This window comes from Macaca fascicularis, chromosome 3 (assembly GCF_037993035.2).
Source record: "Macaca fascicularis isolate 582-1 chromosome 3, T2T-MFA8v1.1".
In the NCBI taxonomy this organism is placed as follows: domain Eukaryota; kingdom Metazoa; phylum Chordata; class Mammalia; order Primates; family Cercopithecidae; genus Macaca; species Macaca fascicularis.
The window spans coordinates 83,031,134-83,056,234 of record NC_088377.1 but is presented as its reverse complement, the minus strand read 5'-3'; the positions used below and the strand labels follow the sequence as shown (position 1 = coordinate 83,056,234).

Sequence of the window (25,101 nt, the reverse complement as noted above, 5' to 3'; positions counted from 1 at the left end):
TGACCCTGACACAGCATTTAGAAAACGGATAGAAAACCTGGCCTGTTATCACCTTTGATTGGCAATGCTTACAACCAAAACAGAAATTATGATTTCTACAGAACAAAATGATGCCATGCCCAAGCTTCCTCTGTGGAGAGCTGACCTATGGCCAGAGACACAGGAATGCATGACCCACACAGACACTCACCCCAGAGGTTTATCACGGCACAGAGAACTGGACAGCGTGGAACTCCCTGGAGCCTGCAAATAACAAAACAAGGATCATTTTGAAGTTTCCTTTCTTGCCAGTTTACATGGCACAGACACCACTGAGAGGGAACAATGACAGCTGTCCCACAGTTTAATCATCAACAGCAAGTCAATCATAACTACTGGCCCACCTTATCACCTCGGAAGGGTCTACACCATGGTGAGCTGCAGCACACAACATGGTGTAGACGCAATGCCACTAACCAGCATCAGGATGGGCTTCCACAGGAGCCAGCGAGGCCACCCTCCACTCAGGGCAAGGTAGGCATCTCTCAGCCTGCAAACAGTGCCCTGCCCTCCAATACGGGAGGTGCCCGAGGACACCAGCGCCGTGACTACCATGGCTGCTATTATTTACTTGAAAGAACCAATTAATGAGTGACTTTCAGGAATTCTCAGTCATACCTACTCTTTTTTAAAGAGCCTATTCAACAGGGATAAAAGACTCGAGTTATAATTACTTTACATTTATATAACCCTTCCTTGCGTGTAAGGGTTGTTATATACTACGGTGACAGAGATTTACGATTTCAGGAAAAATGCCCAGCAACTGTATGAGTAAGAAGGCTCTCCAATATTTCAGAAGTGAGGAAATTGGGGCTTAAAGAGGGAAGCGATCTCGTCAGATGGCAGAGGTGGGTGGGGAAACCAAGACACCCCCTACAGGGCTCCCTCGAAGGTTCTTTCTGCCCCAAGCCAGGTAATGCGGCACACAGGAGCCCAGAGACCCCTGAGTTGGGGGGACACAGAGCCTCCAGCACTCCTCCTGCTCCCCGATCAACGCAGGCCCACAGACACCACCATCAGAGGCATCAACACCCCCAATTACACCTAGGATCCCACTCAGGCAGGTGCAGCTCACCTGGACTCCTTTGGCAAGAAATGAACAGAAAACAAATTCTATGGATATTTCGGAGACCAACAATACAGATGTTTTCCTGAAATCACACCAGTGCAAAGCCTAGCGCCAATCCCAAAACCGCAGAGATCATCATCTCGGCCTCCCAAAACAGGGGCAGGATCTAGGGGCGTGCTCTTCAGTTCTACACCAAGGTGCCAGCGAGCTCTGCCCTGGGTCCACCTCCTCTTTGTTTTTCCTGGGCAAGCCCTTTGGCCACTCCACTTATTTGTCTCCTGCCTTTTGAAGTGAGAATAGTAACAGACAGGGCCACTCTCACAGAGCTGTCCAGGGATTCACTGAGGGAATTCTGTCAATGGCTTGAAACCCAGCCGGGCACCAGATGACCACTGCCCATGCTGGACAGACCTGGTCAAGTGAAGTCCCGTGGTCTCCAGACTCCACCCACCCCTGACTTCTGAGCTGCACCGCCTGCTCATCCCCTGTGCCTACATGCCTCCAAACATGTTCCTATGATCTTCTCAAAGCCCTAACCTAAAGCCTTTCATAGCTCAGACTAGACAGCTACAAAACCGGAGACCATTCTTTTGCCTAGCAGAGCAGCAAAAATAAAAATTTTGAAAACATTTTTTAAAGTTTTGGTGAAATATAAATGGATGCAAGATTTCAGAGGACAACTTATCAGTGTGTATAAAGAGTACTTAGAATAAGGCCGGGCACAGTGGCTTACACCTGTAATCCCAGCCCTTTGGGAGGCCATGGCGGGTGGATCACTTGAGGCCAGGAGTTCAAGACCACCTGGCCAACATCATGAAACCACATCTCTACTAAAAATATAAAAATTAGCCGACGTGGTGGCACGCATCTGTAATCCTAGCTACTCGGGAGGCTGAGGCACAAGAGTCACTTGAACCCGGGAGGTGGAGGTTGCAGGGAGCCAAGATTGCGCCACCGCACTCCAGCCTGGGCAACAGAGCAAGACCCTGTCCCAAACAAATAAACAAAACCAAAAAAAAGTATATAGAATACAATCCCAGAGTCAAACCGAATGCACTAAAATGAAGTCTCCGAAAAGGTAAGGAAATGATACATCAAAAACCCGTTTAGGTTAATTCATACAATCTATACATGTAAGACTCAAATTCAAGCAGAACAGATGCACTCCTAATAGAACCAATCCCATCATGGGGAAACTCAGCTTAACCAGGGTCCCATCTACTTCAAAAAAGTATTCAATAAGCCAACATCTCAGGGGAGAACAGTAAGGAGTTTGACCGACCATGGTCCTGGGTCTTACATGAACCCACCAGGATCTGACTATATGTGTCCCACATCTTGACCAGACCACACATCCAAAATACAGTGACTCCCATCGCAATGCCATGCTGGAGTACACTGGCCCAGTTCCTACAAGTGGGCTGCCACTTCAGACCCTATGTCACTCATTTTACCATAAAAGACTAGCATGCAACCTAACATATAAACAGCATTATGATAACTCATTGGCAAAACTATTTAACTCTCATATTGCACATCATTCCAAGATGACAACCACACAAATACATAACTGCTCACTGCTGGCACCAACGTGATGGGGTAGGAGCGTCACCGTCCCTCAGGCGGGGCCCTGACAGCAGGAGGGAAGGAGACAGGGGTCCCGGAAGGCATGAGGACTCTGCTGTCCCTAACAGAACCCAGGGCCCATTTATTCCTCAGCTGCAGAGTGAGAAGGGGCAGGTCAGACAGAGCCACGGGATCTTCTCAATCCAATCATCTCTGAATCCAATTCAGCATTAAGTGTTCAAACCCCGAAACCATACAAATTGTAACCACTGTCAAAAAAACAAACCAAAAGAAACTCTTTTAAATCAATAGTTACATAATTTCTTTTTTTTTTTTTTTTTTTTTTTGAGACGGAGTCTCGCTCTGTCGCCCAGGCTGGAGTGCAGTGGCTGGATCTCAGCTCACTGCAAGCCCCGCCTCCCGGGTTCACGCCATTCTCCTGCCTCAGCCTCCCGAGTAGCTGGGACTACAGGCGCCCGCCACCTCGCCCGGCTAATTTTTTTTTTGTATTTTAGTAGAGACGGGGTTTCACCGTGTTAGCCAGGATGGTCTCGATCTCCTGAACTCGTGATCCGCCCGTCTCGGCCTCCCAAAGTGCTGGGATTACAGGCTTGAGCCACCGCACCCGGCCTTAAATCAATAGTTACATAATTTCTAAGGTCAAGGCCAATGGAGGAAACTGTAATCTGTGCTGTCACCACAGGGAGGCCCCAGCACCTGAGCTGGTGAAAAGTCAGAAAGAGTGTTGAATTGCACAAAGTTGCTTACATCAAGTGTTCGGAAACACAGGGTTCCTGTAAAGTGCCCCAGCATCGCCCAGAGACACTCCTTCCTTAACCTCTGCATTGGGAAGAGGGGCAGGAAGGAGGAACTCAGCCCGCCCCCAACATACCCAATTTGCTATGTAAGTCTACATCCACTTAAGATCAAGGCGAGACCCAGCATATCTCAGGGCCACCCTCCAAGAACATAGAGAGCTCAACACCCACTCACATCCCCAGCCCCAGACCCGCATCTGTCCACCTCATGCCTCCAGTCCAGACGTGCAAAGCCAGACCTGGCCACCTCCAAGGCATGTGGTGCTCAGCAGCTTCCATAGCACAACCCTGAAAAGCACTGCATGGAGCCCAGCAGAAACCCCAGTAAGCAGGTATCACCATCTCCATGTTAAATGTTACAGGTTGGTAACATAGGGATGGTGATGAGGAAACGAGGATTTGTGGGCAGATGTGTTGGAATCCCACAGTTAAGCTGCAGTAGCACTTTCTGACGCCAAAAGTGTGCACTTCTTCCATCTCCTGGCTTTCAGGTGGTCCATGCCCTCTCCTGCACAGACTGCCCCCTGAATCACACGAACGTCAGTGAGGATAAAAGACTTGCTTGGGGCAGCTTTTCTAGCCCTGTGCCAAAAAGGAGAGAGAAGCTATGGCCCTTCCATCACTTCCAAGTCAGCGTCTGAGGTCTGATGTGCACTAAAATCCCCCTGAATCATGCAGGGGTTAAATCTGGAACCAAGCAGAGGACATGCCTATGACAGGTCCCCCTGACACACTGGGCTAGAACCCCCTCAGCTGCCTTGGCTTAGACTAAAAGGAGAACCAAGCCCCATACTGAACTGGAACTGCTGCTAAGAGATTCTGAAATATTGTGCTTGTCAACAGGAGACTCAGGGATACGATGTCCCTATGAGTCTTTATCTGAAAGTAAAGAATATACCTACACTTGGGTTGCACACATCTAAACCCTCTGTGTGCACCATAATGCATTTCATGACTGAAGGATGACTGAGAAGCTAACTTGCTACAGGTTTATTAAACCTGGCTCTTGAGAAACCAGAAATCCTAACCTCATACGAGGTTTAGAAAACTCTACTTGTAGGCACCAGTCCTGCCAATCTGTGTGGCAAACTCACTCTCTCTAGGTGTTTTGAAAAGAGAACTGCCCACTCACGTCCTCAGAAGCCTTCCGGTGCTTTCCTTGTGGTCCCATCGCCGATGGCGATCAAATCCAAGCCCTTCGTGATTAGAGTTCCCACGAGATAGAAACACAAGTTGCTTCTTTTGTTCTCTTGTTTTCCAGGGTGAAAAAATCCAGGCAGCAAAGCCTCCCACCCAGCCTCTGCCCAGCCCATGCCTCCCTCACCTGTGCCCCTGTTGGCATGCACTTATCACAGCCTTCAACACCCAAATAAGAGAAAGGGAAAAGGGAGGCCCAGGTAGAATCTGTGGTTAAGGTTAAACCTACAAAAGGTAAGCCTGCAAAGACTGCCCTGTTCCAGGCTGCTTTTTTTTTTTTTTTTTTTTTTTAAGTCAAGCTCTCACCGTCGCCCAGGCTGGAGTGCAGTGGCGTGATCACAGTTTTTTTTTTTTTTTTGAGTCAAGCTCTCACTGTCGCCCAGGCAGTGGCGTGATCACGGATGACTGCAGCCTCTCAGTGACCTCTCAGGCTCAGATGATCCTCCCACCTCATCCTCCCAAGTAGCTGGGACTACATGCATGTGCCACCAAATACCGCTAATTTTTATTTTTGTTTTTGTAGAGATGGGGGTCTCGCCATGTTGTCCAGGCTGGTCTGACGCTCAAGCAATCCACTGGCCTCGGTCTCCCAGAGTGCTGGGATCACTGGCGTGTGCTTCTGTGCCTGGCCAGACAGCTCTATAGAAGCCGTTGCCTTCTACAGGTCCTGGAGCTCATCCTGGCCACGTGACAAACTGGCCCCATGGGCTCAATGAGGTCACGAACCTCCCTTTCTCTTCTGGTAAAATGACAGCTGTGGATCAAACACTTGGAGACCATCCCAGCCCTGGACTCCCTGAGTCAGTGAGTGAAAAGTGAGGCGAGGCATTCCTCAGATAAAGAGTTGGATGCACTGCCTGGAGGGTCACTCTGGTACCACATATGTTTGTTTGTTTGTTTGGAGAAGGAGTCTTGCTCTGTTGCCCACGACAGAGCACTTCCTAGTGTGTCACATGCAGTGGGTGACAGCAGACTAAGCGGAAGGAAGGCAAAAACACCTCTTTTGGGAGAAAGTAGCTTAGCCTTATAGCAAAGCACGTAGGCTCCACATCAGGCACTCTGGGTCCAAATTCAGGGTCCCCAGTTTGGCACCTGCAGCCTTGGGAAAGGTCCTCCACTCGCCTTGGCCTCATCTTCCTCCTCTTTCCAGGACTGTGCGCTCATGTCCTGACCTCACCTTAGAGTTAGCAATCCACACATGGCACACTAGGGCAAACCTGCTTTTCACAGTGGCCCTGTGGCACACGGTCCCACAGTGACCCTACAGCTCTCAGTCCCTCTGTGCCCTCCTGCAGGGCTCCATCCTGCAGTGCGTTATCCTAGCACACCCTAGGCTTCACCCTAAAGACCCCACCCTAAAGCCTCATCCCATTCCACAGCGCCGCACCCTGCCACGTGCCATTTGCCAAGACCAGCAGACAGCTTTAGAACACGTGGTGATGCTCGCTCTAGTACCTCTATGAGAACCATGCTTTCCACTATGACCTGCGGCTTCTTGCTCAGGAGGGCAGGCCTGATCAGAAGGAAGACCTGAGCTTCAAAGAGTCTTTCTGCACATCTGGGAGAAGACCCAAGGAAAAGCCAAGCACATCCATCTAACGAAGGCAGAGAGGACAGCAGGAGGCCGGGGCCCTGGCAGAAGGAGGGGAGGCCATGGACCGCTGGGACTGAAAGGGCCACTGGAGATTCCCCAAGGTCAATGCCAAAGCACATTTCCAGCCATCCCTGCAGCCGCTCCATTGGCTGCCACATCAACACTACGGCCACCACCTGGGCAGGAGTAAGCATACCCACCAGAACAGCCAACAGCCTTCTCTGCACTCACCCATGTGAGGCATGCAGAGGATAAGCACAGCGAAGAGGGAAGAGTGAAGGACACAGGCCCCATTCCCTCTGCAACAAAACTTCCTGGAAGTCCATGACGTCCCAGGGAGACATGGGATCCTCCTTAGGTGGGGTGGGATCCCAGCTGGTTTGATGTTCTTCTCCACAGGTGAGGATCTGGGACCCCCCATCTGACAGGCCGGTTAATTTCTAGACAAGCTTGTAATCTTCTAGACAAGAGCCCAACTCTGGTGGGAATTCGATTCTCTTTTTTTTTGAAACAGAGTCTCACTCTGCCACCCAGGCTGGAGTGGAGTGGCACGATTTCAGCTCACTGCAACCTCTGCCTCCTGGGTTCAAGCGATTCTCCTGCTTCAGCCTCCCGAGTAGCTAGGATTATAAGTGCCCACCATCACACCTGGCTAATTTTTGTATTTTTAGTAGAGACAGGATTTCACCATGTTGGCCAGGCTGCTCTTGAACTCCTGACCCCAGGGGATCCGCCCACCTCGGCATCCAATGCTGGGATCACAGGCGTGAACCACCGTGCCCAGCCAGAATTTGGTTCTTTTTTTAACCTATGTCCTTTGACTGCTTGTTTGAACAAATCAAAAGTTTCCAAAACCTGGGTCGGGCGCGGTGGCTCACGCCTGTAATCCCAGCACTTTGGGAGGCCGAGGTGGGTGGATCAAGAGGTCAGGAGATCGGTATCACAGTGAAACCCCGTCTCTACTAAAAACACAAAAAAGTTAGCCTGGTGTGGTGGCAGTCGCTTGTAGTCCCAGCTACTCGGGAGGCTGAGGCAGGAGAATGGTGTGAACCCGGGAGGCGGAGCTTGCAGTGAGCTGAGATCACACCACTGCACTCCAGCCTGGGCAACAGAGCGAGACTCCGTCTCAAAAAAAAAAAAAAAAGATTCCAAAACCTCACAGTATAGTAATGAAATCTGGCATCAGGTAGACCTGGGTGCGAGTCCCACCACCTGCCAGCTTCAGAATCTTGGGCCAGGGCACTCATGAGCCTCAGGGGGCCCATCTGTGGAACGGGACAATGCTGTCTCCCTTGTGAGGCTGTTCATAGAATAAAGACAAAACTGTCCAATGCCTGCCTGAGACTAACAAGCCAGCCTTGCTCACTGCAGATTGTCCCTGAGCCTTGCACTGTATGTTGCCAATGCGTCCAGTTAAACTGTACAGAATCTCCATTGCCCAGGGAAGTCACTGCTCAACATTCAATACTGTGTGCCTGGCATAAGCGCGTATCCTGCAGGTGGAAGGCAGTCTGAAGAGCAGAGCTCAGCTGCAGCAAACCAAGACTATATCGTGCAATTAATGCCAGTGCGGCATTTCAAATGGAGCATCCTTCACTGACGTCCCATTGCCATGGGGTGAAAGGCAGATAGATGCTCAGCCTGCTCCTCAGAGCCCTGGGTGAGCCAGTCCCTGCCTCCTCATGTGCCTCCCTCACTTCCTGTCCCTACCTTACCCACTCTGCTTCCTCTTGCCCCAGGGTCTTTGCACATACCACAGACAGATTAGAATGCTCCTCATTCATGTATCCCAGTTTTTACCTGGTTAACTCCTGTGATTTCTCAAGCACTTGGCTCAGATGGCAACTTCCCAGCAAAGCAGAATTTGATCTCCCTACCTGACCTGAGTCAGGATGCCATTAATATGTTCCTTTCCACTTTGCTCTCCTTTTTTTTTTTAATTTTGAGACGGGGTCTCACTCGGTTGTCCAGGCTGGAGTGCAGTGGGGTGATCTTGGCTCACTGCAACCTCCACCTCCCGGGTTCAAGTGATTCTCCTGCCTCAGCCTCTAGTAGCTGGGATTACAGGCACGCGCCACCACACCCAGCTATTTTTAGTAGAGACAGGATTTCACCATGTTGGCCAGGCTGGTCTTGAACTCCTGACCTCAGGTGATCCGCCCGCCTCGGCCTCCCAAAGTGTTGGGATTACAGGTGTGAGCCACCACGCCCAGCACTGGTCTACTTTACTGTGCTGACCACAGCCGCAAAAAAACAAGTAACTGTGAATTCTCGTCTGAGCTCTACAGCCCCCTCCCATGTGGATCCAGCAGAGACTCTGGCAGTCCAGCTCCCAGAGCTATGTCTAGGCTCTCGGGCCGCACCCTGCACACAGCAGCCGCCCAGCACAGCAGTCTGCAGAATGAGGAAAGGAAGAAATGAACCACTAACCCCAAAGTGGCTACGGACTCATCCGGCCATCTGAAGAGGCATGAGGATGCTGTTGTTAGATTTTAGTAACAGACAGCTAGTTAGCTTTAGTTTTGGATTAACAAAAATAAATGTACCCATCGACTTTAACAGGCTTATCTAAAAGAAGAGTAGGATGAAAAGCAGTGACATCTGCTCCTTCCCAAGGCTATAACATGGAATAAATGGGGCCTATTTAGGAAGGCAGTGCCCACAGAATAGCAAAGTGGTCAAGTACCAGCTTGAGAGCTTGGTAAAGGCTAACAGTGTGGCTAGGATACACATGTCTATAAACTACGGATTTTTCTCACCCACTGAGCTGAACTCAGTATCCTGTGCCTACTCAAGTACTGACAATGGTAATACACATTTTTTAAGTGGTTTCGCATGTAATTCCCCAAGACTACCCTTTAAGAAGCCGTCCCCTTAGCATCTCTGCCTCCCTAAGACCAAGACCCTGGAGCAGAGGTGAGCATCCTTCTTCCCAGGGAGGCTCTGACCACTGGCAGAAAGCAGGTCTCCACTCTCTGCCAGGCCTCTAGCTACAGTCCGGGCTGGCCAAAGAAGCAGTGACTAGCACTGACCTTTGCTCATGCTTAACCAGGGGCCAATATGGGGGCAGGGCAGTGCCAGGATCCTTGAGCCAGGGTAGATTAAACATGGCACCCCGCTCCCTGCCTCTCCTTGTCCTCACTGGCTTTTGGTGAACAGGAAAGAAAAGAAGCCCTTGGCAGGGCATGGTGGCTCACACCTGTAATCTCAGCACTTTGGGAGGCCAAGGCAAGGGATCACGAGGTCAGGAGTTCAAGACGAGCCTGGCCAACACGGTGAAACCCCGTCTCTACCAAAAATACAAAAATTAGCCGGGTGTCGGCCAGGCGCGGTGGCTCAAGCCTGTAATCCCAGCACTTTGGGAGGCCGAGACGGGCAGATCACGAGGTCAGGAGATCGAGACCATCCTGGCTAACATGGTGAAACCCCGTCTCTACCAAAAAAATACAAAAAATTAGCCTGGCGCGGTGGCGGGCACCTGTAGTCCCAGCTACTCGGGAGGCTGAGGCAGGAGAATGGTATAAACCCGGGAGGCAGAGCTTGCAGTGAGCTGAGATCCGGCCACTGCACTCCAGCCTGGGCGACAGAGCGAGACCCTGTCTCAAAAAAAAAAAAAAAAAAAATTAGCCGGGTGTCGTGGCAGATGCCTGTAATCCCAGCTACTTGGGAGACTGAGGCAGGAGGATTGTTTGAACCCGGGAGGCGGAGGTTGCAGTGAGCTAAGATCGTGCCACTGCACTCCAGCCTGAGACTTTGTCTACAAAAAAAAAAAGAAAAAGAAGCCCTTTTATGGATGTCATGTTAGGAATCCCAGCAAGACCTAAGCCCGCAGTGAGAATATCAGCTCCCCTGGGTGTCCCCAGGACCTGTGCGCTGCTCCTAGCAGACTGATCAGGCCTGAAAACTAGCACTGTAAACAGCTCTGTAAAAAGAAACAAAAGGCCAGGCGCAGTGGCTCACGTCTGTAATCCCAGCACTTTGGGAGGTTGTGGCAGGTGGATCACTTGAGGCCAGGAGTTCGAGACCAACCTGGCCAACATGGAGAAACCCTGTCTCTACTAAAAATACAAAAAATTAGCCAGGCATGGTGGTGCGCGCCTGTAGTCCCAGTTACTCAGAAGGCTGAGGCAGGAAAATCACTCCAACCCAGGAGGTAGAGATTGCAGTGAGCCGAGATGGTGCCACTGCACTCCAGCCTAAGCAATAGAGTGAGACTCTATCTCAAATAAATAAATCAAAAGAAACAACAGCCATGGACAAATCCACAAGGAAGCAGGACTATGCAGGGCCTGGGGACGAGAGACACAGATCACAGCTGCCAGGCTATGTACGGGGTGGAGACAATTAAACAGGTTGGGATGAGACACCACTGCACATTCTGTTTTTGTTTCTCCAGGCAAATGGAGAAGAAATAAATGTAAAACCTTTTTCAAAAGCAACAACCTGAACAACATTCAGCTGGCAAATTTCAAGGCATTTATTTGCTCATCCTTCATTGATTCCTCCACCACCCAGCACATATGAGTTGGGGGTTCAGCACCCACCCTTTGGAATACTAATGCCTGGGTAGGCAGCGAGATCCACTGCTCGAGTAAACTGTCTGACCTTGGGAATTTACTTGCCCTCTGTGTGACTCAGTTTCCTCATCTAGAAAAAGGAGATAAAAACAGCATTCTTGGAATGATTAAATAAGGAAACATATACATAGGGCTTAGAACAGTGCCTGGCCACTAATAAGTGCCAAGGAAATATTAGCTACTTATTCCATCATCTTATTTCTGTGTCAGGCCTGTGTGAGGCCCTGGAAATGCACTTTATCCACAAGTTATTGGGATTCCCCCTTAGATCACAAAACCAGCTGTGACCACAATGCCCAGTTGACAGTAGGAGAAACAAGGCTCAGAGAGGGCAAGTGATTTTCCCAAAGCCACACCGCTAATAAGACATTTTTTCCCTTCCAGAACAAGAATGCCAGAAACCAATTAATTATCAGGATTGCCCAACTTGATTTTCTGCTTAATGCTTGTAAACATAAGCAGCAATCGTTAGGAACTGCCGGAGAAAATACACCCCATGGAGGCTGGGAAACTAAAATAAAGTCATCTTGTCATTTTGCCTTCATGTTCAACTAGGAGAAACAACAGGCTAAGATTAGATCTCTATTTATTTGTAACTAAATAGTCACAGGATCCTGCCTCCCTGGCCAGGAGCTCAGGCTGGTTTGGAACCATATGGAAAGAGGCAGCTCAGGAAGACTGGCAGCAGGGAGAGGTAAGCCACGGTCGGGGAAGACACAGAGATGTGAGCATTTCCAAAGAAGTCGGAAGCTCCCCTTTGCTCTTCTCACAAATAAATTTCCCAAGAAGGGGCAGGTGGGGCGGACGCTCCTCAGGACAGAAGATCCCACCGAACATCTACAGCATTGAGGTGAGAGGGGGAAAATGACTTGGAAATGCCCCTTCACTGCAAAGTAGCCAGTACCGGAGGCCACAGAGGAGGGCAGCCAGGGACAAAGTGCCCAGTGCCAGCCTGGCTGAGAGGCGGCACATGGGGAGTTGGGAACTTACTTTGCTGGGCCTGGGCAGAGGCCACCGGCCAGGGCTGCTTTTCCCTTCCAGGAACAGCTCCTCCTACGTTTTGCTCCTTCCCCTGCTTTAGTCAAGCACACCCCTCTTCACGTTAATGTCTCGGCAACTCTGGGCATAAAGGAGGCAGCTGGAACAGCCCACCAGGTGGGAAAGCCTGGTAAGCGTGGGAGTCCCCAGGACCACAGCCAGGAGCAGTGGGCAGGTGTGCCCGGTCCCAGAGTGAGCACGCAGGCACGGAGCTCACAGGGCAATGTCTGCCTGGGGCTGAGGGCCAGCCTGCCAAGGGCCTGCGGGACAGGAACAAAAACAGCGCTCACGGGGAGAGCCCTCTGACCAGGAAGCTGAATGGCTGTGCCTTCCTGGGGACCAGCCACTAAGGAGAACCGCCTCTAGGAGTTAGACGTGGGGGACACAAAAGTGGCTTCTCAAAAGTTCCCCCAGGGAAAACAAAACCTACTTCCGAGTTGCTGGGAGGGTGGGTTACTCACCTCTGTATCCCAGATAACAGATGCCTGATGCCCACTGGCCTTCCTCCCTCCCTCTTTCCTTCCTCTCCCCCACCCCCATTCTCTCCTTTACCACTTCCTTCCTTAGTTCATTTTTGCTCCACTTCATTCCAAATAGAATTTGAGATGACTCATCAAATGAATTCGACATAATTAAATAAAGTTTTTAAAATAAAAATCAAACCAAGAAACAACACAAAAACAGGGTTAAAGACAGAGTGGCCGGGCCAGAGAGAAGGAAAGGTATGCAGTGAAACCTCAGTTATGGGAATGAGGCCCCAGACAGGTTCTGAGTTACAAAACGGGAGATGGAGGCTGGATACACCGCAGATCTTAGTGACACAGGGACTTCAAAGGCCCCCGGAACTGCCTGAGGTGGGTTTAATTACTCACTTAGCACTCAGAGCTGAGAGGAAGGGCGGCCAGCCCGGGCCACATCGTGTCCTCAGCTGTTAGATTCACCCAGGCAGCTGTTTAAACTGATCTTACTGATCTCATGACTACATGGTCAGTCCCTTTAACTGACAGGGAGATTTGTGTGTGCTTTTTTGTAACATCTTACGTGCACTTACATTCTTTTATTTTCATCAGCTATTTCATAATGAAAACATTTCTTCACATAGAAAAGTGGACCAAGGGAGGGGAGGTGGGGAGGGCCTCACTGGGCCCCCAGCATAACCATATCAGTGGGCAGGGTGTTCTGGGGGCACCCGTTCCACTGGAAACCACATGGTGTCTCCTTCCAGGCTGAACACAAAGTGGGGGGCCCAGTTTATAACTAGCCAGGGGTGCACTGCTCAGACCAGGCTCAGCTCCACAGGGCGGCCTGCGCTTCCTGCCACCTGCCCACCATTTGGCAGGGGCAGACAGACCAGTGACGGCAAGCGGTCAAAATAGGACCACCTGTCCCTTTACTGGCCACAGTCATCAGACCCGGAGACACTAAACAGGACTTTAACTCCTCTGAGCATTGGTTTCCACCTCCGTGAAACGAGTTGACAACATCACCAGCCTCCCAGGATCTCTGTGGGGACTAAGAAGATGCCACAAGGCACCAAGACCAAGCCAGCAGCACTCATCATCAGCACTCATCATCAGCCCTCGGGGAGAGAGGAGGCTGCATGCTTGTTTCCAGTCCAACGCCCAGCATTTTACAATGGAGGAAAGGCCATGGGGAGAGGCTGCTCTGGGGGGCAACAGTTGGGCAGGGTGTGGCGCCCTGAGGACAGACCAGTTTATTCCTTACTTCATGGTGACAGAAAACAGGCCAAGGCCTAGAGAGCCAGCTCTCCCAAAGCACCCCAACGGGAGTGTCCTCAACCGCAGGCAGCAGACAGCCAGGCAGAGCCAGGCAGGGGGCTCCCAGTCATAGGTCAGCAAGTCAGCAAGGGCAGCCTGGGAAGGAAATGCCTTCTCTAGAAGGTGACAACATTGTTAATGAGCTCGTGTTAACGTCAGTCATCTCAGGAGTCTGAAAGTGCTCTGCGGCAGGTGGGAGGGGTTATGTATGCTGAGTTCACTCTGGAGTGTGCCCTGCAGCGCTGCGTTCTGTCCTGTTAGATGTCCCACACAAACACACAGATCCCCCTGCAGAGAGCCTGGAGATCAGCCCCTCAGGGCACAGCACAGGCATTCCACGGACTGTCCCACCAAACCCCTAGCATACAGACACCTGGTCCTGTCCACATGCGATGTCGTGGGTGCTGAGGGGGGCAAGACCCACAGATGCTGGCCACCATGGGCCACAGAGATAGGTCCTGCAGGCAGCTGGTTCCATACCGTAGCTCAATGTTTGCAAGGCTGAGGGAAGGGCCTAATTCACCCACCCCAGCCTGGCCAGCTCTGATGGGCAAAGGGGCTGCCCAGAGAATGCTGAGAGGATCACCCCAACTAAGGCCAGGACCATACCGGCCTCCACACCCAGAAGGGCACAGTAGGGCTTTTGCTTTAGAATGAAGAGCTGATGAACTGCACTAACACTAACAGAGCAGCATTAACCTGGAGCTTAGCCTGCAGTAATCAGATTCACATGGATAATCCAGGAAAGAACAAGCAGAGAGGGCTCTGAGCAGCCCTGCTTCCCTTTCACATCCATGAATGCAAACAAGTATTTGCAGGAGGGCTAGCCCATTTCAGGCACTGCAGGGAGAACACAAGTGTGACAGAGGGGAAAGACCAGCACGGACTGAAAACTGAATGGATGAGAATCCTGTCCTGGAGGTGCCAGATAAGTACACATTTAAGACCCCATAAAGGAGAGAGAAGGCAGTGCCAGAGGTGGCGGTGATGGGCACCTGGGAGAAGAAGAGCTCATCTCCAGCTCTAGAAACCCCAGCCACTTTGTGGATCCATCGGGGCAGCTCTTGGGATAGGCCACGACGGCTGGAAAGCATCTGATACGAAGTGGGCACCTGTGGCAGAGATGGGGTAGAAGGAGCAAATTCCTCCAGGGGACAGAATCTGGGCAGAGAAATCTGGCACACTGTGTGTGGTGGGTGGGGCAGCCAGGAGTGGCACATGCCATGCTCACAGGATGCATGAGAAAGAGGCTCAAGCCAGGGCTCATGGAGCCCAAATGCCAGGTGATGAATTCATGACTATGAAAGGTGTCCTTCAGAAGTTTCTGCATAGGGGAGTGACACAATCCCAATTGTTTTTAACCAGGTTTAGTGGTAGCAGCAGCAAGATTAATGGAAGGGGAACACTGGGCAGTGAACGAGATAGGTGGAAATGTCAGGCCTAAGAGCAGACAGCTGCTGGCCTGGACCTCATCTGTTAGTGGCATCAGGAGTGGCTCCAGCGGGCTCCAGGAACCCAGGCTGCACTTCCCAGACATCAGGTCGGAGGTCGAAATCAGCAGTGGGGGAAGTATTTATACCAAAGAAATCAGCAAACACTGCTGACCGAGCTTTTACCTGGAAAGTCTCTGTTAAACATTCACCAGCATCCCCCCTGATATTCTTCCTCTAGAAGCCTCAGATTCCCCAGCTGGAGAATGGGGGTGGAAATGGCACATAATGCAGAGTTCTGGGGAGATCAAGTAAGGTAAGCATGCAAAATGCTTAATACCGTGCCTGGAATACCTCACATGCTCAACGCGTGCCAGCTTTTACTAGTATATTACATTATTACTATTGGGGCAGTCAACGGAGGCCAGGAGGGCATCCATTCAGGATGTGAGGAGAAGGAAGACAAAGCCAACAGAATCAGGTACCCTGAAGATGAGGAAGTAAATGATGCTGAGACAGCAACAGGGAATGTGCAAGGACCAGCACGTACACGTCCAGGCCTGGCAAGCACACGTACAACAGACATTCACTGCCCAGAGCCTGATGCTCACCTCAGCCAACCCCCTCCACATATGGAGCTCCAAGAGTAAGAACCAGCTGGGTAACAACGGGTCCTGGTTCCTCAAGGATGCTTTCAGCTCTTCCTTCTCGGGTGTTTCTCAGTTCTTTCGAAGGTTATGAGAATCAGTGAATGACATTAAAGAGACTGTCTTCTAAGGACTCCCATTGTGTAGGACAATTCAGTAGCCTAGTAACTTTCTCTCTCCCTACCTTACCCCTTTCTTTTAAGAAAATGATAATCTCACTTCCTTTATAAAAGACTTTTAAAATATTCAATGTGGGCCCAATTCTTCCCATATCATTCTCCCTGGAGGTGTGCTGGTAGAGGAGAGGAGATGATAGGGGAGGGGCGGGGAGAGGCAACCACCTCGATGTATCCTCTGTCCATTCCTGTGGTGTAAATACTCCTGCCATGCTTCATTCTAAGCTAGCTGGGTAATTCCACTGAAGATGGAGTGGGGATGTGTGAGTGATCTTACTCAATTCCTCACTGAAATGTTCTCTATTTACAGGTGTGGAAATGATGTCCTTGATATCTAATTGACCTGTCCAAGGTCATCTGGTTAGTCAGCAGAAGCCACGTATGGCCAGGAACAGTGCTGTAGGCCAGGGCCCACAGCTCCTCCCCACTTCCACACACATGCCATGGATAGGCAACCTATCTCAGAGACAGGCCCTTCTCACTCCAAATAGCATCAACAGCCTCCAAGAGGCCACTCCTCCTAATCACTCTCCATTTCATCTTCCCACTTTCTCCACCAAATTAACTTCGTTACCACTTCTGAAACCCAAGCTATCAAAAACCCATCATCACCATGGTTTCTTGCCACTCAAGCACCTAGAATGCTCCCTATTTCTATGGAACTCCGAATCAGTCCCCCCCAACCACTACACACTATGGTGCCCTCCACCCACCCGCCACCACTCATCCTTTCTGCAGAGGCAGAGCGTATTACAGTTGAAGGACCATGGGAAAGGACTTGGAGGCAGGGAGCCCGGCTCAAATCCTAGCTCTGCCCTACAGACAGGGTACTCTGGGCAGTCAGTGAGCCCTGTCCCCTCAGTGTCTTCATGTGTAAAAAGAGGGACAATGACAGGGACCCAGCGCTGTCCTGAGGAGCACCCCGCACTTGCTCCTAGCAGCTCACAAGCAGAAGCCTGAGCCTATCAGGAGACTCTGGGAAGAGGATATAGTCTGAGGCACCAAAAAAAAGGAAGTATGTCTGCTCAGGTCAATCCTAAAACCTATTGAGACAATGTGTCTCATTCTGAAATAATGTCAATATGCCACATACATGACGTTTACACTACACAGAAACACGAGCGATCTTACTCAATTTCTTACAGATGAGGAAATAATGTCCTTGGTATCCAACAGACCTATCCAAGGTCATCTGGTTAGTCAGTTGAGGCCACATCTGCCCAGGATCAGTGCTCTAGGCCAGGGCCCACAGCTCCTCCCCACTCCCACACACACGTCAGTCACCTGGGGCTCTGCCAAAGGGCAGCTTCACTAGCTGAGCACAGGGCATCCACTTCCCTTTTAAACATGGGGACAGATGTGTCCTCTAACCTCTGAGGCTTCCATCTGGAAGTGCCTCATGAGTCAGTGGCTCGAGTTTAGAATGCCGTACCTCCTGGATGCCCCAACCTTTTTTTCCCCTCATTTCTATCTCAGAGAGATTAGATGTCCTGTACAAATTGGATCTGAAAATGATAATAAAATGTAATATAAAACAAGACGAAATCAAATCAGTCTGCACGGGGATGAGCTGTGGGAAACGGGGCTGCTCAAGCCGTCTCCCGTGAGCAGAAGCCGACCACAGACAAAGGCTTCTGCATGAGGAACAAGCAGTCCCCCCAGCCCCTCCCGCAAGTGCAGCTCGGGAGTCAGACCCCAGGCACGCAGGCCCCAGGCCATCTGAGGAGCCTGTGTAGACCCCTGTGGGTGAAGATCAGGGCCTCACTGCCCTTGGGAAGCGAGCTCTGAGACCCAGCTTTTTAAATAACGAGTACCACTCACCTTCATTCTTATGATAAAAGTTACTCTGTTATAGAAAATTCAGAAAGTAGACATACACAAAAAGAAGCAGACAGAATCAGCCTCTCCCTCCCTCCCATACCCCAAGATAACCAACTTTAGCCAAACAGGATGGACCCCTACTGAATTTCTTCCACCCATACTTATTTAAAAGCCAAATGGTGCTTTATGTCCACATCACTATAGTTTCTTCTGCACCGCAATTTTTAATAGTGGCATGGTACCCGATTGTCCAGATGGAACATAATCCCCCTTTAACGGCATGTTTTTTGGTCTCCAGTTGTCCACTCTTATGAATGATGCTATGAGAAACATTCTCTAGTTTAAAATGTGAACATCCTTAGTGGCTGCCTTGGGATAAACACTCAGAGATGCCACATGCTTTGGGGTCCACATCACTAGGACTTCCTTTAGAAAGTGCTGTGACTTCCAGGACCACATGCATCATATCCCAGAGAAGAGGAAACATACAAAACGTGAAACCCATTCCATCTTTTTCTATTTAAGCGTATTTTATCCCCTTTCCAAAAAAGAAACTATCTTGTCAAAGGTAAAGGGACTTGAAGTGCCTGGATAGTTATGAAACCAATGTCCCAGAGAACAGAGCAGAGGGGGAAACGGCACCTCCAACCGTCTCTGAAAGCACCCTCATCCCCTCCCAGGTCAGTCTCAGGCACCAAGTGGACTATGCCACTAGAGTGTCCTAGAATGTAAATTCCCCCACAAGAGAACCACGGCAGGCCCCCACATCCCCACACAGGGCCCAGTGCCTGGTGCATCAGAGGTGCCCAGGACATAAATATTTATAAACTGAATGATTAACGAAAGAGGGGCAGGGCAGTGGAAGAGAGGATTCATCTGTTCCATAATCAAGACCATTACTTCAAGTTTATGATTTATTACCCACCATATCTGGCAAAGGCAGCACCGTCCCCCTCCCCACTGGAGACTGACAAAATGCCTGGTACCATCTGTTAGTGGCTGAAATGCATTCCCACAAACATCCATATGTTGAAGTCCTAGTGCTCAGGACCTCAGAGGGTGACAGTTTGGAAACAGTGTCTTTAAAGAAGTCATTAAGTTAAAATGACACCATTAGGGTGGCCCTAATCCAGTATGAGTGGTGTCTTTTTTTTTTTTTTTTTTTTTTTTTGAGACGGAGTCTCGCTCTGTCACCCAGGCTGGGGTGCAGTGGCCGGATCTCAGCTCACTGCAAGCTCCGCCTCCCAGGTTTATGCCATTCTCCTGCCTCAGCCTCCCGAGTAGCTGGGACTACAGGTACCCACCACCTCGCCCGGCTAGTTTTTTGTATTTTTTAGTAGAGACGGGGTTTCACCGCATTAGCCAGGATGGTCTCGATCTCCTGACCTCGTGATCTGCCCGTCTCGGCCTCCCAAAGTGCTGGGATTACAGGCTTGAGCCACCGCGCCCGGCCAAGTGGTGTCTTTATAAGAAGGGGAGATTAGGACACAGACACACACAGAGGGGCAGCCATGTGAGGACACAGGGAGAAAACAGCTGCCTACAGGCCAATGAGAAAGCCCTCAGGTGAATCTAACCCTGCAGACACCCTGATCTCAGCCTTCCAGCCTCCAGGACCGAGGGTGATAAGTGCCCATTGCTGCAGCCACCCAGCGGTGGTGCTTTGTCTTGGCAGCCTGAGCTGACCAAGACGCCATCTGAAAGCTCTGAGATGCCTGGTGGGTGTCTGGGAAATGTTACTGCCAGGAGCAACCTTCAGCTCCTGGGATGGGCAGGTGGCCTGGAGATGCTCACCTGCCGCCCAGCACTACCCTCACTTTACCCTCTCCCAGCAGGAAGCCAGGTTGACTGTGAACAGCAGCAGCAGAGCAAGGAGTGGCATAAGGTGTGGGGCCGGAATGGCCCCTAGACACACGTGGAAACATTGCCTCCTCCTACTGAATGTATGTTAAATAAAAGGGAGGGACAGCGGGGAAAACAATCCAGTAAGTAAAACTGGTTAATGTAACTAGGAAGATTGGACAATTTGATGGGCATGCCAAAATACTGAAGGAGGAGAAACAGCAGGAGCATTGAGACACAAAATATCTGACGACTTTCAGCTCTTCCTCCACATAGTAACTTCCAATGAAGCTGAAGGAGGATGTGCTCTAAACCAGAGAGGTTTTATGTGCATCATATAACTTAATATTACAGATCTATAGATCCCACCATGAGAAAATAAGTTTATTGAGCAATTAACTTCAAATTTTATTTTCCAGCTGTTTGTATGTGTCCAGCCTCACTGAAAACGCTGGAGTTGAAAAAAAACGGGAAAGAGCATATTCCCGCCTTTGGGAAGCTTACGGCGAGATGAGGGGACATGGGTAGGCGTAAATATAAGACAGTGAGCCCTGCATTAAGTGCTGTATGTCGAGAAATGAGTATACTGGAAGCTGAACCAGACTGAGCAAAGCCACATTCGCGTGTGAGTCTTTTCTGCTTACTGGTTGGAATGAAACTGCATCTTGCCCTCCAAGAACCACATAAATGAGGTCACTCCAAAACCACCTCTATAGGCTTCCCACCAACCATGGATCCGCTGTCTCCCTGTTGGTTCCGTGAGACAATATGGAATGCATGCCCTGAGCCAGCTGGCTGGGCTCCACAAAGGAGCACTGGAGAATTGGCTGTCCCTGCTCCCACTGAGGGGCTTAGTCAGCCAAGACTCTAGCAGTGCAAAAGTAGGAACTAGATGAAGACTGAAGGGGCCCAAGGGCCTTCCTCATCACCCCATCCAGGAACATCATTATAACTACTGAGGAGCCGGGCACTGCATGCCCACCGCATGCCTGGAGCCAGCAGGCTGGGCTCTGCAGTCCCGCACTGTGTAGAATCTTCTGTCAAAAGCTGGCCAAATGGCCACTGTGTCTGCTCCCAATCCTCCAAACGCCGGTTGTACCAGTTATTATAATTGCAGAGTTTAATAAAATACTGCAGAAATCAATGAAATGTGAGCAAAAAAAGGATTTGTTACTGCTGTGAACACTGAGGTCTTTGAGAGCCTTGCACAAGGCAGACGGTAAAACTCATTAAGTTTCTGTAAGGCAGCTGGGGCAGAGTCCAGAGGATTTCTATGCTCCGATTATTCCTAAGTATCTTTAAGCCTTCGTACACTATGAGGAACCCCAAATGCGAAATTTCAATGGCTCATTGTAGATGTACATTATGTAAAAACAGGACAGGGAACCCCACACCCTGGAGAGAACTCAAAGACAGGATAGGATGGTACGTCAAAGACAGGTGGCTACTTTTAGCTGTTTTCAGACACAATGGAATGCTAAAGTGAAAGGTTCAGGATTCCGCAAGTTAACTGATATTTCAGTTCAATAATCACTTATAAATTCTGATCCCTTTAAATGACAGGTTCTGCCTGGATGTGGAGCCAAATGCGTAGTAAGTGACATGCAAGCAGCAATCACCCTCCTTGTTGCCCCTGCATTAATACCAGTAACGATCACTGTCACAGCAAGTTATTCCACATCCGCTCTATTCCTGACATAATGCAACATGATTTGCTTGTACTCTCTCTCCATCCTTATAGCAGCCTGCTGAGCAAGGAACCCTTATCATCCGCACTTTGTCACTTCATCTAGTTCAAACCCAGGACCAGGCTTGGCCACCTGAGCCCATTTGCAGTGAGGGGAGTGCTAGGACACAGGCCAGGTCTGTCTTAGCTTTCACTCCACCATGAGGCACCATCGACTTTCCTACCTCCCTAGAACTCCAGAGCCAAGACTAGATAGCCCACTGCCCCAATTCCTCCCCCGTGTGCCTCTCTTCTCCCTGCCTCTCCGGTTTGTAGGAGAACTGCCCATCATAGGTTCACAGAAGGCAGCCAGAAAGTGGGCTGGGATCTGTTCTCTCAAGATAGTAAGCTCAGGGAAAGAATCATTAAGTGAAAACCTGACAATGGGGCTGTGTTACTATGGACCCTAATCAATACCTAATCAATTACAGTTGATTTTCGTTATTGGAGGTAGTCGTGTTCTATAAAGTTGCTGCAAACACTGATTTGACCAACACTGAGCTTCTGTCTCTAGGAGAAATACAGGGTTAGGGTCCTTCGAGCTCTAGTTACAGTGTTTTCACCAACCGATTCATCACATAACCTTGCCCGGGTGCAGTGACTCACACCTGTAATCTCAGCACTTTGAGAGGCCTAGGCGGGTGGATCACCTGAGGTCAGGAGTTCAAGACCAGCCTGGCCAACATGGTGAAACCCCATCTCTACTAAAAATGTAAAAATTGTCAGGAGTGGTGGTGCCTGTAATCCCGGCTACTCGGGAGGCTGGGGCATGAGAATCTCCTGAACCCGGGAGGCAGAGGTTGCAGTGAACCAAGATCATGCCACAGCACTCCGGTCTGGGTGACAAAGAGAGACCCTAAGTTAATAAATACTGTTGATTCATTAACATGAAACTCTCAGCCATTGGTGCTGTAACTCGCCCCTGAAGGAAGAATTGTCTAACACATGTGCTTTCTCCATCAGGCACAGCACAGTCTTCTTGTGCTGAGGGACACTGGACATCACATCAGCACTGCACTTGCATTTTAAACAGCAAAATCAACAACAGAAGCACAAAAATGGGGAAATTGTAGCACTAAATAGACTATGGGAAGGATGCCTGTCTGCAGTATGAGCTGAAACAAGGAAGAGCTTTACTTTGTTCAGTGTTAGATGGGAACATGCAGGTGGGCAACCCGAATTTTGAGTCTTTCTGCTCATGTCTTCAAATGATCACAAAATTGTCCTTGGTATTGATTTTGGAGTTACAAATAAATTGTGTCCAGGAGGCTAATTTGCAAGTATGGAATCCACGAATAATGAAAATCAACTGTAATTTAGTCTTTAAATTTGTAGATTTCAAATTGGTAGAAACTTGCCAGTTTCTAATTCTAATGTCCCCACTTAATACACCTGTCACTCTAACATTATTAAAAGGGCCATAATCATGGCCTAGTCCACTCATAATTTTTATCTACCTGACTCTACTTTTTTATTCCTAGGAAGCCTCATGCTGCTACAGAAAGCAAAGCCTTGGAGGAATCCTTCCTCCTGGCAAGGAAGCTCCAGGGTGGCAAGTCCATGCTGCGGACGCCTTCCTCTAAAGACATGCACTTCTCTTCCAGATTTATGTTCCCTACCTGAGGACCTCTACTGATTTGGCAATGCCTTGCACTGAGAAGCTTAAAGCATTTTCTAGGCAAACACATTGAGGAATCTGGCATCGGAATATTTTCTACAGCACGTATGACAGAAGCCAACAGTCATCTGCCCAGGATGGAAAGAAGAAAGGCGTCAGAGAATGAGAGTTTCTCAGGTGGAAAGAAATCATAAATGTCAGGTCACCCAAACCCCAGAGGCTGCCGAGTTCTCAGTAACCTTATGCCCCCAGCACCCTCAACACCCCCAGGATTGCTCAAGGTGGCCCCGGGTGGCAGCCCCACCCCGGCAAGTCATCTCCTAAAATAGGCTGAACAAACTTCAGCTTGCATCAGAACCACCATGAGGGCGTATTAGGAGAGAGATTTAGGGGCCCTATCCCAGAATTTCTGATTCAACAGGTCTGAGGGGGGACAAAGAGTTTGTATTTCTAAGTTCCCAGACTTATGCTGATGCTGCTGGTCTTAGATAACACTCTGAGATCCACTGACCTAAAATATTTGTGCATCAGTGTGGTTTATACTAACAACCTTATCACCACATGCAACGCGGGCTTCATTACTGCATCCTCTGCCATCATTTGCACTCAGTCTCCCAATCACCCTAACAATGAACACTACAACATTAACTTCCAGCCACTTAAATGGTGCCAATGATGGGGAGCTCAGGACCTCATACAAGTCCAAGCCCCTGTTTAACTCTCCTAATTTTCCAAAGTGCTTTGCTCTCTTGAATCACAATCTGTGCTCACTGAATGCCTGCACCTCGGCCCTATTTCCTTCCATGCACAAAACCTATCAAGGCTGATCTCCCTGGTGAGAGAGTTGTATGATTTTCCCAGGGGGAAAAAAAAGTAAAAATATACCTGGCTAGCGTGAAACAACCCTTTATTCAGGATGATTTCTTTAAAGGCTTTATGAAGCAAGTGTTACTGTTTTACAAAGCAGCCTGTGAACTCTGCGCCATGTGTTGACAAACTCAGTGGGTTTTCAGTGAAACATTTCATCAGGTAAGACACATTGTAGCACTGCTGAGGGGATATCACCCAGATGTCAACGGCTCAATGCCACACAGTAGACTTGTGGGAAAGTCTTAAGCCATTAGGTCATGGAAGATAACTGTGCAAGAGGGGGAAAGGACACTGGCTTGGGAAACACTGGTGTGTCATATAATAAAAACAGTGACCAGCCAGCCTGAGCTCTGTGCCTGAACACATCGTCTGAGCCCTGTACAACACCCCTGTGAAGTAGAGACACATGGATCAGGAGCCCCAGGTCCCACCACTTGGTTTCCAGTCACCAACCTGTCCCCAAATGAACTGCATCTGTACACCGACACACCCCCAACTGTGCCATTTAAAGCTAACCCTAGATATCACATCACTTCATTCATAAATATCTCAGTATATATCTTTAAAAGTCAAGAACATTTTAAAACATAGAACAAATTACCAGTATTGTGAAGAATAATTCCTTAAAATATCTAATTCATGTTCAAACTTCTCTGCTATAAGTGTTTTGGGTTGTTTGGATTTCTTCTTACAGTCTAAGTTACAGTTTGAATTGGGATCTGAATAAAGTCTTACGATGTTTATTTAATATGTCACTTCAGTTCCTTTTTTTTTTTTTTTTTTTTTGATAGGGAGCCTCTGTCGCCCAGGCTGGAGTGCAGTGATACAATCTTGGCTCACTGCAACCTCCACCTCCTGGGTTCAAGCCATTCTTCTGCCTCAGCCTCCCAAGTAGCTGGGATTACAGGCGCACACCACCACGACCGGCTAATTTTTGTATTTTTAGGAGAGACAGGGTTTCACCCTGTTGGCCAGGCTGGTCTCAAACTCCTGACCTCAAATGATCCGCCCGCCTTGGCCTCCCAAAGTGCTGAGATTACAGGCGTGAGCCACAGTACCCAGCCCAGTTCCTTTTCCTTTCTCCTCTTTTTGCAATTTTTTTGAAAAAGACGGGGGTTGTTTCTACCCAGTAGAATTCCCTCTGCCCTGGATTTCGCTGAGCCCTGCAGTGTGGCTTCACAGATGTCCTGGCCCCTGGACTTCCTGTCAGTTGCAGATGGAGTTGAGGCTGGGTCTGATTCTGATTTGATTCTGGTGAGGACTCGGCTGGGGTTAGGACTTGGCCGTGTACTTCC

General features: G+C 49.6%; 1 protein-coding gene across 30 annotated transcripts in view; it reads right to left on the bottom strand.

Moving 5' to 3' along the window:
* The window catches only part of TNS3 (tensin 3), a 309,070-nt gene that overhangs the window by 163,462 nt on the left and 120,507 nt on the right, over window positions 1–25,101 (bottom strand). For 23 of the 30 annotated variants that reach the window (XM_005549633.4, XM_065541982.2, XM_065541989.2 and 20 more), the window contains one exon: window positions 191–243. The exons of 6 other annotated variants lie outside the window; for them this stretch is intronic. In XM_005549633.4, the coding sequence (XP_005549690.3) occupies window positions 191–243 (53 nt within the window). Of the gene's footprint in view, window positions 1–190; window positions 244–11,850; window positions 12,128–25,101 lie in introns of those variants that run through there. One more of the 30 variants, XM_005549636.5, reaches the window with a different exon arrangement.